Genomic DNA, 16888 nt, shown 5'->3' with positions numbered 1-16888 from the left:
CTCTGGAGCCAGGCTGGGAGAGCTGGGGGTGCTCAGCTGGCCAGGAGAAGCTCCAGGGAGAGCTCAGAGCCCCTTGCAGGGCCTGAAGGGGCTCCAGGAGAGCTGGAGAGGGACTGGGGCCAAGGGCTGCAGGGCCAGGAGCCAGGGAATGGCTTCAGAGTAGGATTTGATGGGATCTTGGGCAGGAATTGTTCCCTGGCAGGGTGGGCAGGGGCTGGGATGGAATTGCCAGAGCAGCTGGGGCTGCCCCTGGATCCCTGGCAGTGCCCAAGGCCAGGCTGGACATTGGGAGCTCCTGGGACAGTGGGAGCTGGCCCTGCCATGGCAGGGGTGGCTTTGAAGTCCCTTCCATCCCAAACCGCTCTGGGATCCCTTCCCCACCCCTGAAATTCCAGGCAGGTGTTGAGAGTCCTCCCATTTCCATTGCTCAGTTTCCAGCCAGCCTGGTCCAGCACAGCCCATTTTTCCCACATTTTCATGTGGGATTCAGGACAGCTCCCACATCTTCTGTTCCCTTGGAGTTCTGCATTTCTCTGGATTTTGATCTTTCCTGCCTGCCCTCAGTGCTTGTACCAGACCTGGGGCTGCTGCTCTGGGTCCTTGAGGCTTTTACAGTAATTGCAGAGTTTTTAATAATTTTCACTAATAATTTCTGATGTTTTATTAAGTAGTAAACGACAGCAAGGAAATGGCTTTTCCCCTTAGTTTTGCTGCTTGGAATTGCAGCTTCCTTCTAAACATGGATTTTGCCTTTTTTGATTTCCACCTCAGTAAATAATCCCAGACCAACCTTTTGTGACTGCTGAGCAACCAAAAAAAGACATAATTTTATCCTGCTGTTACTACATTGAAGGGATAATCAAGTAATTGGGATGGAGTTATTCCTGTTTATAATTTGGGATGTGCCCACTGCCTTTAAATACTTCCTGTTGGACTGAGAAAGTTGCCAGAAGAACTTGAGAAATTTCCTAGCCCTAAAACTCGTGAGGATTTGGTGTTTGCTTCCTTTTCTCTCTCTTCTTGGAGGAGGTTTTGGTGGTTGACAAAGCGTTTTTCGTAGCCAGTGCTGGATTTTCTATCCCTTGGACTTTTCTTGGGGAAATGAGATGGAAAAAGGAGCAGTGGAGCTGAGTCCTTTCACATGGCTCTGGTTCCAGATGGGTGGCTCCTCGTTTTTTAAGAGGCATCAGCATCCCAGAGGCTTTATTTCCACGTTTGGTTTGTCTCCAAGCTGTTCTTTGAGCTTCATGGCTGATGGTCATGCCTGAAGCCACTTTGCCACCGGAGAATTCCAATTTTTTCCCAATTCCCCTTTCTTTGTACCCTTCCTGATTGCCAGGTGAGTCCTGTGGGACTGATGGAACCCCTGGCAGCATTTTTATTCCCTGTGGTACACAACATCCCCTCAGGACGAGGTGGTTGGTGCTGCTCTGATGGTTCTTTGGGCATTTGTAGCTTTAATCCTGGGACACCCCCAGCTGTGCATGGAACAACTTCCTGCTCTTGGATGGGATTGTGCTGAGCTGACAGACCAGGGAGGAGAGAGGGAGAGGCCACAATCACAGAATTGCTGAGGTTGGAGAAGAACTTTAAGACGATCCAGTCCAACCATGGATCAGCACCAGTGGTGGGCTCACCTTTAAACCACATCCTCAGGACCACAAACCCACATTTCTGGGGCACCTCCAGGGATGGGCACTGCAAAGCTCCCTGGGCAGCCCCTGCCAAGGCCTGAGCTCCCTTTCCATGGGCAAATTCCTGCTGCTGTCCACCCTGAGCCTCCCCTGGCCCAGCCTGAGGCCGTTCCCTCTCCTCCTGTCCCTGTTCCCTGGCAGCAGAGCCCGACCCCCCCGGCTGTCCCCTCCTGCCAGGGACTTGTGCAGAGCCACAAGGGCCCCCTGAGCCTCCTTTGCTCCAGGCTGAGCCCCTTTCCCAGCTCCCTCAGCCCCTCCTGGGGCTCCAGACCCTTCCCAGCTCCGTTCCCTGCCCTGGACACGCTCCAGCCCCTCCAGGGCTCTCCTGCACCAGCCACAACTGGAGCCAGGTTTTGAGTTGGGGTGAACCAGAGGTGGGAACAAAGTGCTCAGGGTGTCCCCTCACCTGTGGCTGGTGTGGCACCTGGGGCTGCGTTTGACTTGGTGAGAACTGTGGCGTTAACAGGTTTCTTCTGGGCAGATCTAAAATATGTGGAGGTGAAGGAGTGGGGAATTCGGATCTGTAGGCAAAAGTCCTTTGGTTCCTTCTTCCAGGGGCCCTCAGACCTGTCCATCCCTGTCCGTCCCTGTCCATCCCTGTCCGTCCCTGTCTGTCCCTGTCCGTCCCTGTCCGTCCCTGTCCGTCCCTGTCCGTCCCTGGGTGCAGGAGGGGCAGAGCAGGCCCAGGCTCTGCTCCAGGCCCAGCAATGGCACCAGAGCCACGGGCAGGGGCTGAGCCCAGCAATTCCCCCTGCACAGGAGCACAACTTGTGCCCTGGGCAGTGCCCAGAGAGGGGCTGGAGTCTCCTCCTGGGGATATTCCACAATATCCACAATCCGTGCCCAGAGGTGGCACCGGGTGAGCTCTGTGGGCCCTTCCAGCCTGAGCCATGCCAGGGTTCTGCACCTTTCCAGAACAAGGTGACAACCTGTGACCACTGACGTGGCCCAAGGTCAGTGCCAAAGTTCTCCAGGGGTGAAGCCGCTTGGGAATGGCTCTGGTTTGCCGGGGGGGCAGGAGGGGTGTCCAGAGCTGGAATTCCAAACCAGGCCCTCCATGCTCTTGGGAGCTTTTCCTTCTCCCCTCTGGAGCAGCAGCTCCCATTGTCTCCTCTTCCCTCCCCACAGCTCTGGGACTGGAATTAGTGCTGGGTTCTGGGACTGGAATTAGTGCTGGGCTCTGGGACTGGAATTAGTGCTGGGCTCTGGGACTGGAATTAGTGCTGGGCTCTGGGACTGGAATTAGTGCTGGGCTCTGGGACTGGAATTAGTGCTGGGCTCTGGGACTGGAATTAGTGCTGGGCTCTGGGACTGGAATTAGTGCTGGGCTCTGGGACTGGAATTAGTGCTGGGCTCTGGGACTGGAATTAGTGCTGGGATCTGGGACTGGAATTAGTGCTGGGCTCTGGGACTGGAATTAGTGCTGGCTGTTCAGGAAAAAATGTTGTGGCTCCCGAGTTGGGAGCCAGGCAGGCCCATTTCCTCTGTGCCCAAGTGGGCTGGCTCTGAGGCAAACCAAGGAACCTGTGTCTGTGGATCTCCTGGTTAGCAGAGTTCAGCTTATTTTTAGTTTGGGTGATGGCTTTAGGCAAGCCAGGATAAACCACAGCAATTTTGGGAGAGGGAGAATGAGAGGGATTATAGTGACAAGCTTTCCAACCCAACAATTAGTTGATGTTTTCAGAGTATGGCCACAAGTGGAGAAGGTTGCAAATTTTACAATCCTGAATGTAGAAATCTGTGGCTTTCTTTTCTTGTTCTTTCTCTCTGGTTTTGTTTCTAAATACATGGGGCTCAAATCTTTGGCTTCGTTGTGTTCACAAACTGCACCTCACGTTGGCCTTGCAGCCACTCAGGGAATGTGGAGAGGAGACAAAAAGCTTCTCTGTCATTTGGGGGGTGAGGGATGGAGGGCAGCGAGTTTACACAACAATATTTAATTTAATTTAAATATTAAACACCGAGATTTAAGATGGGTTTGTCAGGGGGGACCTCATTGCTCTCCACAACTCCCTGAAATGAGGTTGTGGAATGGGCACAGCCCTGAGGCTGCCAGAGCTCCAGGAGCCTTTGGACAACACTGCCAGGGACAGAAAGGGATTGTTGGGGTGTGTGCAGGGCCAGGAGCTGGATCAGTGATCCCTGTGGGTCCCTTCCAGCCCAGCACATTCCGTGGTTCTCCAAGAGTCACACACATGCAGTGTAAATAATATAAATGAACGTGGTGCTAATTGCTGTCTGCACATCAAGCCATGGGGTTTGTGTTTTCCCCACACTGTTGATTTTAAATATTAATGAACAACAACAATGCAAGGACCCCAAAACTGCTCCCAATTCATCATTTTCCTTTGCTAGGACTATTGACTTGTGCAAGGCTCAGACCAAGTGATTCCAGGTGAGTCAAATCCATGAACTCATTTCCTTTTTGCTGGTGCCTGACTTGGAAATTTTGCTGAGGAATTACCTGTTCCTAAATATCCTCTCCCTAAATGCTTCCACGTTGTCTTCTTGGGTTGCAGCACCACCTCTCCAGGTGTCCTCTCTACCACATAAAATAACCAGATTTCTCTGAATTTCTCACTTTTCTCTCTTTCTTTTCCAGCCTGAGACAGCTGCGGCGCTCAAACGCACCGTGGAGGCTCTGATGGAGAGAGGAGCCATCGTGAGGAACCTGGAAAATCTGGGGGAAAGGTCTCTGCCTTACAAAATCTCCAGGCACAAGGAGCGCCACAAGAGAGGAGGGTACGTGGTGATGCCTTTTCCTTAAATCCTTTCGGTGCTGCTCCTGGAAAATGGACATCAGGAACAACCCTGGTGTTTTTTGGGTTGTGGGTGGGAGCTGGGAGGGCTCAGCGAGGTGGTGGGTGGTTCTTGGGGTGTGTGTGTGTCCTGCTTGGAGTGTTTGGTGTGTTTTATTCTGAGTGGTGTCGGTTTTGTGTTGCTTTTCTGTCGTGTTTTTGTAGCCCCGAGCCTGCAGGACTTTCCCCAATATAAACAATATTATTATTATTTTAAATAAATATTTTTAGGATGTTTCCTGATAAAAACTGAACTTAATCTGCTGGTTGGCAGGATGGGTTCCTTTCCTCCAATGTTAATTATCGTGTTTAGGTGCCCTGTAAGACTTGGTTGTGTTTCTGATAGAGTTTTTCCATTTGATAAAGTCCAGAATCATGGAATGCTTTGGGTTGGGAGGGATTTGAAGGCTCATCCAGTGCCAGCCCAGCCATGGCAGGGCCACCTCCCACTGTCCCAGGAGCTCCCAATGTCCAGCCTGGCCTTGGGCACTGCCAGGGATCCAGGGGCAGCCCCAGCTGCTCTGGCAATTCCATCCCAGCCCCTGCCCACCCTGCCAGGGAACAATTCCTGCCCAAGATCCCATCAAATCCTACTCTGAAGCCATTCCCTGGCTCCTGGCCCTGCAGCCCTTGGCCCCAGTCCCTCTCCAGCTCTCCTGGAGCCCCTTCAGGCCCTGCAAGGGGCTCTGAGCTCTCCCTGGAGCTTCTCCTGGCCAGGTGAGCACCCCCAGCTCTCCCAAGCTCTGATTTAAGGGTGTTTAAGGTAATCCTGTGTTTTATGGAATCACAATAAGTGGGGATGAAGGCTCCCACAGTGCAGAGGGAGGTGCTGTAGCTTCCATCCCCTGCCCAGGGTGCTTTTGCTCCTTGAGGCCACCTCTGAAATGGCTGCTGCCTCTCCCAAGGCCTGGGAGATGTTGCTAAGCAACCCCCACTGCTGGGGCTGCCTAATCCAAATAACAATTAACGAGCTCCTCCCGATCCTGCAGCGATGGCTCTGCCTGCAACAGGAGCTTGGCCAACCCTGCTCTTCCTTGAGCAGCTCTGAGGGGACTCCAGAGCTGCAAAGCCCTTCTGGGATCAACTCTCCAGGGGTGATTCCTGCATTCATTCCCTCTCCTGGGCACCTCGTGCCAAGTGGGAGTGGTGAGAGCTGCCAGGGGAAGGGGGAATCTCCACCACACTCCTGTTCCTTCAGCCTGGGGAAGAGAAAGTCCAGGGAGACCTCAGGGCCCTTTCAGAACCTTAAGGAACACTAGGAAAAGGAGGAAAGGGGACTTTCTCCGAGAACATGTAGGGTTAGGGGGGATATTGGGGAGGAATTTCTCCCTGTGGAGGTGATGAGGCCCTGGCACAGATCCCCAGGAGAAATGGCTTCTCTTCATGTCTTCTCCAAACTTCTGGAGATGCTGGTTCCTGTCTTCTGTTGAAGAACCCAAAAGCTGACCTGCAGAAGTGCTGTCACCCAAGGCAAAAACTGTCATCCAAACTCTCCAGCACCAAAAATCAGTGGAATTTCATCCCTCTGCCTTAGCTCCCCACTGGCACAAGGAGAGGAACACCAGCTCCTTCTTATGCCCTTGGAAAAAGCATTAATGTTTATAAAATGCTTCTGCTCCGACAGCAGGATGAGGTAATCACTAATTCTGTCTTGAGACAAGAATTTCTCAGCTCCCATGGGCATGCAACAAGATTTCATCCCACATTGCAAAACTGGCAGGGTCAAGCCATGGTTTGAAAAGAAATTGTGTGGAGCAGGAGAGCAAAACAGGCACGGGCACAATGGCAGGGAGTCAAGAGTTTGGGTTGGGAAGGACCCTAAATCCTACCCAGAGCCAGCCCTGCCATGGCAGGGCCACCTCCCACTGTCCCAGGAGCTCCCAATGTCCAGCCTGGCCTTGGGCACTGCCAGGGATCCAGGGGCAGCCCCAGCTGCTCTGGCAATTCCATCCCAGCCCCTGCCCACCCTGCCAGGGAACAATTCCTGCCCAAGATCCCATCAAATCCTACTCTGAAGCCATTCCCTGGCTCCTGGCCCTGCAGCCCTTGGCCCCAGTCCCTCTCCAGCTCTCCTGGAGCCCCTTCAGGCCCTGCAAGGGGCTCTGAGCTCTCCCTGGAGCTTCTCCTCTCCAGCTGAGCACCCCCAGCTCTCCCAGCCTGGCTCCATCCCTCTGCTCATCCTGGAGCCTCCTCTGGGCTCTCTCCAGCAGCTCCAGCTGCTCCCTGGGCTGGTCCCAGGGCTGGGGCAGCTCTGCAGGTGGGGTCTCACCTCAGGGGGCTCAGGGCACAATCCCAATCCCTTTCCTGCTGCCCACGCTGGGGCAGGGGGGCTCTGGGATGGGACAGGTCCAGCTCTCACCCCCCAGCAGTTCCAAATCCTTCTCTCAGAGATCTTGGAGCAAAGCCCTCCTGTCTCAGGGCAGGTGTATTTTACCTGCTGAGTAGAGCAAGGTTTTAGTGAGCAGCAATTGCAGCCTTCACACAGGAAGCCATCAGCTCCTCCTCCTCCTCCTCCTCCTCCACCTCCCAGGTCAGATGTCCCCAAATATTTCCCAGTCCCTCTTCCTGCCCTGCACCTGGATCTCTGTCCTTGGATGTGGCAGGAGCCTCCCCCAGATTCCCTGGCATGTTGAAAGGGAGAAGGCATTGAGGGAGGTGCTAGAGGAAATGGTTTGTGAGAGTTTCTTTGGGATCTCAAATTCCAGAGCTAGGGATCCTACAGGGGGAGGCAGCTGGCAGTGGCAGTACCTGGGAATTCCAGGGGATTGTATTCCTGGAGATTTTCCTGCTGAATTTGCAGCTCCATGGGCAGGCAGGGTGGATTTCTGGTGGACCATCCAGTATTTTATATTGGAAAATGAAACATTCAGGAAATCAAACATTATCCACCTATAGGAAATGATAAATGCGGTTTTTGAGCCACCTCAGAAAATCAGCCAGTTCTACTTTACAGCAGCTGTAAAAAAGAATCTTTTTATTTTATTTTTTTTTTTTCAATAGGACAAAGTTTAAAAAGAAATAAAATAACTTTTCCAGATACCTTCCTAAGCTCCTGGATTTACCATAAAATCCTGGAATCTTTTTCTCCCTCCCAGGCAATTTCTGATTCCCCTGTGTCCCTTTTGGAGCACGTTGTTGTGGAGTGGGGCATTGGATAATCCAGAATATTTCACCTTTCCTTAGTCTTGGTTTATTCTGAATTAATTTAAGAGGTTTCTGTGAGAATTCAAATTAACGTCTTAATTTTTAATTTTTTGCTTGTTTGAGGTTTTAATATTTTTTAAGTTCATTTTTTAAAAAAAATTCTGACTCTTAGAGCTTTAGCTGTTTTATTTTTCTACAGCATGTAGTTATTTGGAGGTTTGTGATGGACACTCAATCCATTATTTCCTTGGACCTCCTGGCTGGTGAATGATATGAATTATATATTATATTTTATATTATATTATATATTATATATTATATGTTATATGTTATATGTTATATGTTATATGTTATATATGTTATATATTATAATATGAGATATTATATAATATATTCTGTTATATATATTATTTATATAAAAATATATATTATATTTTATAATATATAATTATATAAAAATCAATGCAATGGGGCTTGGACTAAGCTGGGCTGGTGGAAGATTCCAGGCCCATGGAATGATCTTGAACTTCCAACTCAAACCATTCCATGATTTTCAGGGCAAAGCTTGTGCAGGTCAGATTTAAAGTAAAGAATACAAATTCATGAATCAGCAGGAGGGATGGTTTGTCCTTAAAAATAGAGCTTTATTCCCTGAGTTCTGGAGTGCTCCAGCATCATCTGGGATATTGTGGATACAAAATGAGTTACAGGCACGTTACAAACTCAACAATATCCAAGAGACTTGACAGGGAAAAGGAATTTTCTGGCAATTTCTGTGTGAAACTGATTTCTCCAAGGCTGCCAAGGGGGATTGTGGCCCTAAACTGGCACTGGCAGGAGCAGCTTTCCTCTCCTGAGCACCTCAGATCCTGCAAACAATGGAATTATTCCCTCTCAGGAGATTCTGCTCATTGAGGAGGTGCCAAAATTTAGGTTTTTCTCTTAAATGCATCTCTTTGGGCATCCTCCTTTTGTTTTATTATTTTTTATGGAAGACCTGATATTGACAGTTTTTGCCTGTAGGTCATTATGCAAATGGAGTTTTGGGAATTGTGTGGCTTCATCTACAGAATCAAACTTTTCAATCCCTGATTTACTCATCTTTAAACTGAATTAGCCACTCACTCACATTGATTTTACTCACAGTGGAACACGAATATTTCGGTTTTTAATGATTTGAAAATGGAACAATTCATCTTGTGGGTGAATAAAACGTGACAAGGGCCAGGTTCCAGGTATGGAAATTTAAGTGAGACTTTGAGCCTGACACATCCACAGCCCTGGCTGTGAAAAACCAGGAGAAGACTGTGTTTAAATAAAGATTCCCCAACCTTTCTCTCCTGCTGGGCAACACATTGGTGCCAAGTATTTATTTTACTCGCCACTACTTGTTATTAATGAGCTGCTTTAAATTGCTTTGAAGGTGCTTGGTGGTTTTTTGGGTGGCAGAGGTGTTTGTATCTGGCACAAACAAAACCAAACTGATTTAAATAAGGTGTGTGCCAGCCTTTGAGTAGAAGGAATGTTCACCTCTGGCTCTGTTTGCTGTTTGAGATGCTCCAGAACCACTGAATCCCTCTCCAGGCTGGCTGAGGACAGCAGAGCAGATTCCAACTGGTTGTAAAGCGATAGTAGCACACTGGGGGTGGCACTTTGTGGTTCCCTGTTTGCTCTGGCCCTGCCTCAATCCCACCCTGGTGCCTCTCCTCGTGCCTGACCCGCGGGGAGATGATCCAAAGGCAGCTCCAAAACAGCACAAAAAATCATGAAAAAAAATCAGATTCACACATTTCCTTTGGGAATCATCACACATCCCTTGGGGAAGGTGATGGCTCCAGGGATTTGCAGATCAGGAATCTGGGAAATTGCAGGAGCTGGGATTGGAATTTGAGAGTTTTTAGTGGTTTTTAGCCCCCCTCCAATGTTGTTTCCATTCTTATTTTTGGTCTCTGGAGCTCAGCCTGCTCAGGGTTTGGGGATTGATGGAGCACCAGGGCCTCTCCTTCTCCTTGCCTTTGGGATGTGTGGGATTCCCTCTGTTTCATCTGTAACACAGGAATGTTTTACACCTTTCTCCCCACGTTTTTATCATTTCATTCATTTTATTTTATCAAGCTGCACATTTAATTTCTATGGAAGTGCCCAAGGCCAGGCTGGAGCAGCCTGGGACAGTGGGAAATGTCCCTGCCATGGCACTGGATGAGTTTAAATTCCCTTCCAACCCAAACCATTCCACGACCTATGGGTTCTCCAGCAAAACTCTGATTATTCATAACAATTTCCATGTTTGATTTGCCAGATTTTCATTGCCTTTGCCTTTGGGTTTGTTTTTTTTTTCCTTGCTTTCAAATTTGATTTTGAAGAGATGGCAATTTTCTTTTGTTATTTGCTTGCTTTGCCTCTTCATCTTTTTGTTTTGCTCTTCACTCCCAGTTGTCTCCTCAGCCCCCGTGTTCTCTGAAATAGCAAACCCAGGGCTTGCTTTTGTTCTTGCTGAACTGCATTTTGGGAATTTATCAGGAATTATCAGCCAAAAATTGCATTTTTGAGGTTTAAAAAAAAACACATTTTGGCGGTTTAGCAGGAATTATCATCCAGGAATTGCATTTGGGGAGTTTATCAGGAATTTTCAGCCAGGAATTGCATTTTGGGGACTTGATTGGGAATTGCATTTTGGGGAGTTATTAGGAATTTTCATCCAATTTGGAGAGTTTATCAGGAATTTTCAGCCAGGAATTGCTTTTTGGGGAGTTCATTAGGAATTCTCATCCATTTTGGGGAGTTGATCAGGAATTCTCATCCAGGAATTGCATTCTGGGGAGCTGATCAGGAATTAATCATCCAGGAATTGCATTTTGGGGAGCTGATCAGGAATTAATCATCCAGGAATTGCATTTTGGGGAGCTGATCAGGAATTAATCATCCAGGAATTGCATTTTGGGGAGCTGATCAGGAATTAATCATCCAGGAATTGCATTTTGGGGAGCTGATCTTCACACCTGCCTGGGGGATTTTCTGTAGGAGGTGAATTCCAGGGTCCCTGAGGATCATCACAGCATCATCCAAGGGGGTCAGGAGACAGAAATTCCAGGTGGCTTTGCCAAAGCACAGGAAAAGCTCTTGTTTCCAGAACCTAAACCAGCAGGAATGAATGGTTATCAAGAGGAATAATTCAATAATTGACCGTGGAATCATGGAATGGGTTGGGTTGGAAGGGATCTTGAAGGTCCTTCAGTTCCAACCCAACACCTTCCACTCTCCCAGGCTGCTCCAAACCCCACCCAACCTGGACATTTCCAGGAATGAGGAATCCACAACCTCTCTGGCCATCCCCTTTTTTTGACTCTTGTTGAAACATTTCCATGAAGATTTTGTTACCCGTTCCAGCTTTGCCTCTTCCCACAGAGCAGCTGAGCTTGGGGAGTTGCACAATTCATTTTTAAACCTTCTCCTTGTGGCAGGATGAAATTTTTCCACGTGGATGGGAGAGGTTGAAATGCCCTCTGATCATCCCAAGCTCCTGGATACAATTTCATTGCCTTGATTTATGTAAGAGTGAAATAATGGTTACCTGTCAGGATTGTTCTCTGGAGCATTCACAGGTTTGAACAACCCTCTCCCCACCCTTTATTGAACACAAATCATGCACAGTTAAAGGACTTTATTCTCCAAACACGTTCGGCCTCGCTCAAGTGGAGCCTCTTGGTGCTTTTCATGGCTCTTGAAGACCAAAAACAGAAGAAAGGAGCTGCAATTTTTTATCTTACTTAATCCCCCCCCAAAAAAAAAAGTAAATTTCAACTTCACGCCCAACCCAACTTCTTGTTGCTGTTTGGATTTTCGAATATCTTGAGCTGTTTAGGCAAAAAGGTGTCATGGCTCTGCAGTGCACCTGGATGAGAACAAAAGCAGCTGGAATATTTGTGGATTTATGCACATTTGAAGTATTTTCTGCTCAATTGATTGTCTTCTTCCACTAGATGGGGCTTTCTTCATTGATGAGTTCAACCATTACTTAGCCTTCAAATTCTTATCCCCATTTAAAAGTGTGGATGTGCCTCAAGGATCAAAGCCCTGAAATGTTTGGGATGTTTGTTTTATTTTATTTTTCCTTTCCACCTTACCTGTTTTGGAATTTTGGTGCTTTTTTAGAGGCCTCGAGCAAAGCTGGTGATGTGGAGGCACCAGAATCCACCAAATCCTTTATTGTTTTAAATTTAATTAAAGATAATTAAAGACAAAGCTCCCCCCCCAGCTCTCTGTGGATCATTCCCATCCTTGCTGTGTCACAGTTTGGTCACTAAAATCCAACTTTTTGGGGTTTGATCTTGTCCTGCTCCTTCTGATAATCCTCATCGTGAGTTTGCCCTGCTGAGGAGAGCCAAAGCAAATTCCCCCATTTCCCTGGTCTTAAAAATGAACATTCAGATAGCAAAAAAAAAAATTAAATTAAATTATTTTTGTGGAATTACCTTCATGAGGACAACGTGGAGCTCCTCCTGCACCCTCTGTGGTTCCCTCCAGGTGTTTTCTGCTCCTCTCACCTCTGCTGTTCCTCAGAACATTTTCTTTCCCTTGGATCTTCCACCTGCACACAGGGAAACTTTTTGGGGCCAAAACCTCTTCCAAGGCCACCACATCTTCACTGTTCCCCTTGGCTCAGGGTTGTATTCCAGGAGGATTTCAAAGGGAATTTTCATCCAGGTTCCTTGAAGTCCTACAACAGATTTGAGCATCCTTAGGACTCCAATTTCAAACAATTTCTGGCTTGAATATGGCAAATTTGAGAAATTAAACCTGGCTCTTTTTATTTCCCTCATATGCAAAGGCACGTCCTCCTTTATTTGAGACCATCTCACATTTTAATTTATTTATTTTTTTGAGTTAATGCATTGTTTTAACGTGTTCCAGTCTGCTCCCCTGCATTTAAATCATCCTTGTGTTTGCAGTCAAGCAGGAGGACAAAAATAACTGCGGGCTCGTGGTGAATCAGTGGAATTTTCCTGCATTTCTCCCCTGGTGACTCCTAGAGAGCACAAATGCTTTTTGCATTTCTGTTTGCAAGAACGAGGTGCTTTCCCTGCTGCATTCCTGTATTTTTCCCTGGTTTTGTCTCGCTGGGATTTGGGGTTGTTTACTCCACCAGCAGCAGCCTTGTGGGGTCATAGATCAGTGCTTGCAATGAAGGTTTGAGGGTTTAAAAACCCTGCTGGCAGCTGATTTCAGTGTGGAGATTTGAGGGGAAGGGGTTCAGATCTCCTCAGGGATTTCATTGTCCATTGTGTTGCTCATTGTTTTTCCAGCCCTTCTTTCTTTCCTGAAGAAATCCAATTTTTTTTTCATTTTTTTTTCCTCCCTTCCCTCTTTATTTTCTTTTGTTGTTGTGGCAGAGGGAAGCAATTGGAGAGAGAGAGAGAGAGAGAGAGGTGGTTGTTTTTTTTGAAGCCCCACGTTGTTCCCAGTGCCTGCAGTTTTGATAAAATACCTTTTTCCTGCGAGGAGTCAGAAAAGATCTGCTGGAACAGCTCATCCTCCCTTCCCCCCCTGCTCCTCCTTGGCTTATCAACAGTGCGTCAGTGGAAATTTCCACCCTTTGCTAATGGCAGAGAAAGCACAAAGTTGCAAAGCAGCCTTTGGAGGGGAAGGAGGGGGGAAAAAACAAAATAAAAAAAAAACCACAAAACAAAATAAAAAAAAAAACCCAATCCTGTCGCCATTTTAGGAGCGCGATGAAAAGCGAGGCAGAAATGGAATTAAATTGTGGATGGGGAGCAATGGGATCGGAATCACCAGCTGCAATTCCTCCCCCCATCCTCCTTCCTGGTAGGTGAGAGGATTTGGGAGGCTGCTTCCCAAGGAGGAGAGTTCAAATGTCATCTGCTAAATTCCCCAGTGGGCTGCAATGGCTTTAGCAGAGAATCCCGCGTTTTTCAGGGCGCTGCATCCTCACATCCCGCTGGGCTGCGCTTCCACAAGATCGGCCAGGCTGGAAAATGCTTCCTCCCCCAGTCCTCTGCCTTCTGGAGCCCCCAGAGCAGCTTCCCAAAATCCCAGAGATGCTGGGGGGCTTTGCCAGGAGGAGCCAGCCCAGCAGAGTTCCTCCAAATCCCTGGGATGAGCGATTCCCGTAGCTCAGGCACCCTGGAATGCCGAGCTGGAATGGGCTGGTGCTGCTCCCTTGGCTTCAGGGACAGCCCATTCCAGCTGGGCACCTCTCCTGGAGGAACCTCAGCAGTAGGGTTTTAATTAGGCTTTTTTTACCATTCAACCTATCCCATAAGGAATTCTGGAGTTTCTGGAAAGGATTTGGAGATGATTTGAGGCTGTTACGTGGATGCTGGTGTGAGATCAGGGTGGTGGCTGAGGAAAAGTGTCATTCCCATGTTTTCCAGGGATGGATTCTGTAATCCAGTGGTGCTTCTTGAGTCATTCCTGGCCCCACTGCCAATATTTGGGATGTGATGCAAAAGAATGAACCCAGCACAGCCTGAAGGAGACGAGCAGGGTTTGTTCACAGCCTCCTGGATTTCCCCTTCAGATTCCCAGTTCCCTTCTGGTCTTGGAGGATTTTCCCTCCAGGATCAGCTTGGTGAACAAGGGATGCTGCTGCTGTGGTTCACTGAGGAAAAATCCAAAATTCCTGCAAAGTCCTCTCTGTCAGGAGCAGTTTTGAGATGAAAATGGGATAACGTGCCTTCATTTAAGGGATGCCATTTTTGGGTTGTGTGGTGCTCCATGGGGAGGTGGGATTGGAGAATTGTGGGATTCTGGAATGGGTTGGGTTGGAAAGAACCTTAAAACCCATCCATGGAATGGTTTGGATTGCCAGGGACACCTCCCACTGTCCCAGGTGCTCCCAATGTCCAGCCTGGCCTTGGGCACTGCCAGGGATCCAGGGGCAGCCCCAGCTGCTCTGGCAATTCCATCCCAGCCCCTGCCCACCCTGCCAGGGAACAATTCCTGCCCCAGATCCCATCCAGCCCTTCTCCCATGAAATGTTGTGAATGAAGCAGCACTGCCTGTAAAGCTGGAACCAGAACTTTTAAATCATTTTCTCCAGTTTGGAGAGACAATTCCCAACAGACAGGAGCCAGGGAATGGCTCCCAGCGCCAGAGGGCAGGGCTGGCTGGGATCTTGGGCAGGAATTGATGCACAGGATCTCTTGTGTCCCCTGGCTGGAACAGAGCAGGGAAGTGCAGGACACCCCATTGCTCCCTCAGGTGTGCTGGAGCCAGAAAAACCTGGAAAACTCCAGCCCAGCTCCTGAGGAAGGTGCAGATCTTCAGGAGATGAATTTATTGCAGAAATAACTTTGGCAATTGAGATATCAGTGAGGAGGCACACTCTGCTTCCTGCAGGGTGGTGGTGGCTGTGTCCTCATGGACACCAGGAGAGCTGTGGGGACACCAAAGGGCTCTGCTCCTGGCACAGGGACAGCAGTAGGGATTTAGGCTGGGTTTTAGGGCACCCAGAGGCTGCTGGCACTGCCCAGGCTCCCCAGGGAATGGGCACAGCCCAGGGATGCCCAGGCTGGGCTTGTTGGGGGCACTGGGTGGTCCCTGGGGGTTCAGGACATTCCATGATTCAATCCCACTGCTGGATGCTCATCAGGCTCCAGCAGGTTGAAGGTTTAAGCTGTGTTCACATCTAAGATGTGATTTGGGATAAATCCACCTCTTTTTTTTTTATTAATATTTATTTTTCACATCTGCATTCAGCTCCGAGGCAGAGCTTTGCAGAAGGAATTTTTGTGTGTGTGAATGAGCTTGAGATGTTTCCCACTGGCATCTGTTCCCCAAAAAAACCCCTCAGGAATTTGAGGAAGGAGCTGCTCCTGCCATCCTGCCTTGTTTTAAAAATTGTCAAGATGTGGGAATGATTGGAAGAGGGAAAATCAAATTCCTCAATCCCCTTGGGTCAGCAGTGCTGGCCAGAGCTCCAGGAGTGTCGGGACAGCATTCCCAGGGAAAATCTGGGATCTGTGCAGGGCCTGGATGATCCTGTGGGACACATTCCTGCTCAGAATATTCCATGATTCCAACAGAATTCAACTGAACTTTTCATCATTGAAAATTTCAATTTCATCACTGAAATCAAGCTGACATTGAGCTTTTATTCCAAACAACCCAAGCACCAAAATCCAAAAAAAAAAACTTAGGAACTCCCATTTACAAAAAAAAAATCTCACAGGAGCAGAAAAAACTTAAGAATTCCTTTAGGAAACCTCCTTATTTCCTTGAATTTCTGCTGTTGCAGCTCAGGTATTTTGGTTTATTTGGTGTGTTTGTCATTGCAGGTATTTCCTGATAGATTTGGAGGCCCCCCCTTCCATCGTGTCCCCCATGATGGATCATTTGGGACGGGACATCGATGTCATCAGAAGGGCTTTTATCAAACACCCCCTGGCCAAGGCAGAAGAATGTGGTGGCATCATCCCAGTCAGTCCTGAAGAGAAACTCTCCTCCAAAAAAACCTGAAAATCTCAAATGTTTCAAACCTTTCTTAATCCTTTTTTTTTTTTTTTTTTTTTAATCGCTGCTGTGGAAAAGAATTGTGATAATTCCTGTCCAGCATTAAAAAAAAAAAAAAAAATCCCTTTATGACCAGGGGATGTGTGTGGGCTGTCACAGTATCCTCATTATTTTGGTTCAAATAATTGGAATGGTTTTAATCTGGGTGCTTATCTTGATATTTGACAACTCTGCAAATTGATTTGCTTTTCTCTCAGAGCATTACATTGATAATGAAGATTTCTCCAGCAGCAGGGGGCTATAAATAGCATTTTTTCCAGAGATTACTCCAGAATATGGATATTTACAGGAGAGATTAAGATGTCTGCAGTGGAAATATAAAAATCTAGGATATGATTTGGTGGGGGGGTTGTTTTGGAGGGGAAAAAAAGGCAATAAAAGTGTGGTTAAAAATAAAACCTGACACGTTTTTTGGTTTTTTAAGTATTAAAAAATCCCAAAACCTTCACTGCCAAAAGCCACCTCATGGTCCTCGAGGTAAATAACGTTCAAAGCACAGGTAAAAAAATCCTTTTTACAGAATTCCAGGTGGGAATTAGAAACCCCCCCAAGCTTTTTTAGGAGCAGGAGAATCAAAGATGTTTTTTTTTGCCATCAAGTGGACGTTTCAAACTGGGAAAAACATCAGAAAAAAGTGTTCATGTGTCCTTTTTGTCTTTCTTTTGTTGAAAACAGGAGGAAAATCAGTGATATTGTTGTTATGTTTAAAGACCTCCTGCT

At 47.7% G+C, this 16888-nt stretch overlaps 1 protein-coding gene across 1 annotated transcript in view; it reads left to right on the top strand.

Annotated features, from left to right (window-relative positions):
• MRPS6 (mitochondrial ribosomal protein S6) overlaps window positions 1–16566 on the top strand; it is a 43255-nt gene extending 26689 nt beyond the window's left edge. The window contains exons 2-3 of the mRNA XM_014255688.2: window positions 4297–4436; window positions 15934–16566. Coding sequence (XP_014111163.1) covers window positions 4297–4436; window positions 15934–16114 — 321 coding nt within the window. The 3' untranslated portion in view covers window positions 16115–16566. The remainder of the gene's footprint in view (window positions 1–4296; window positions 4437–15933) is intronic.
• The last annotated feature ends 322 nt before the right edge of the window (window positions 16567–16888 follow it).

This window comes from Pseudopodoces humilis, chromosome 2, assembly GCF_049639895.1.
Source record: "Pseudopodoces humilis isolate 2021_Gansu_Grassland_sample_001 chromosome 2, ASM4963989v1, whole genome shotgun sequence".
NCBI lineage: Eukaryota > Metazoa > Chordata > Aves > Passeriformes > Paridae > Pseudopodoces > Pseudopodoces humilis.
Note: the sequence above shows the minus strand (reverse complement) of the source record. Positions and strands in the feature narration are given on the sequence as shown.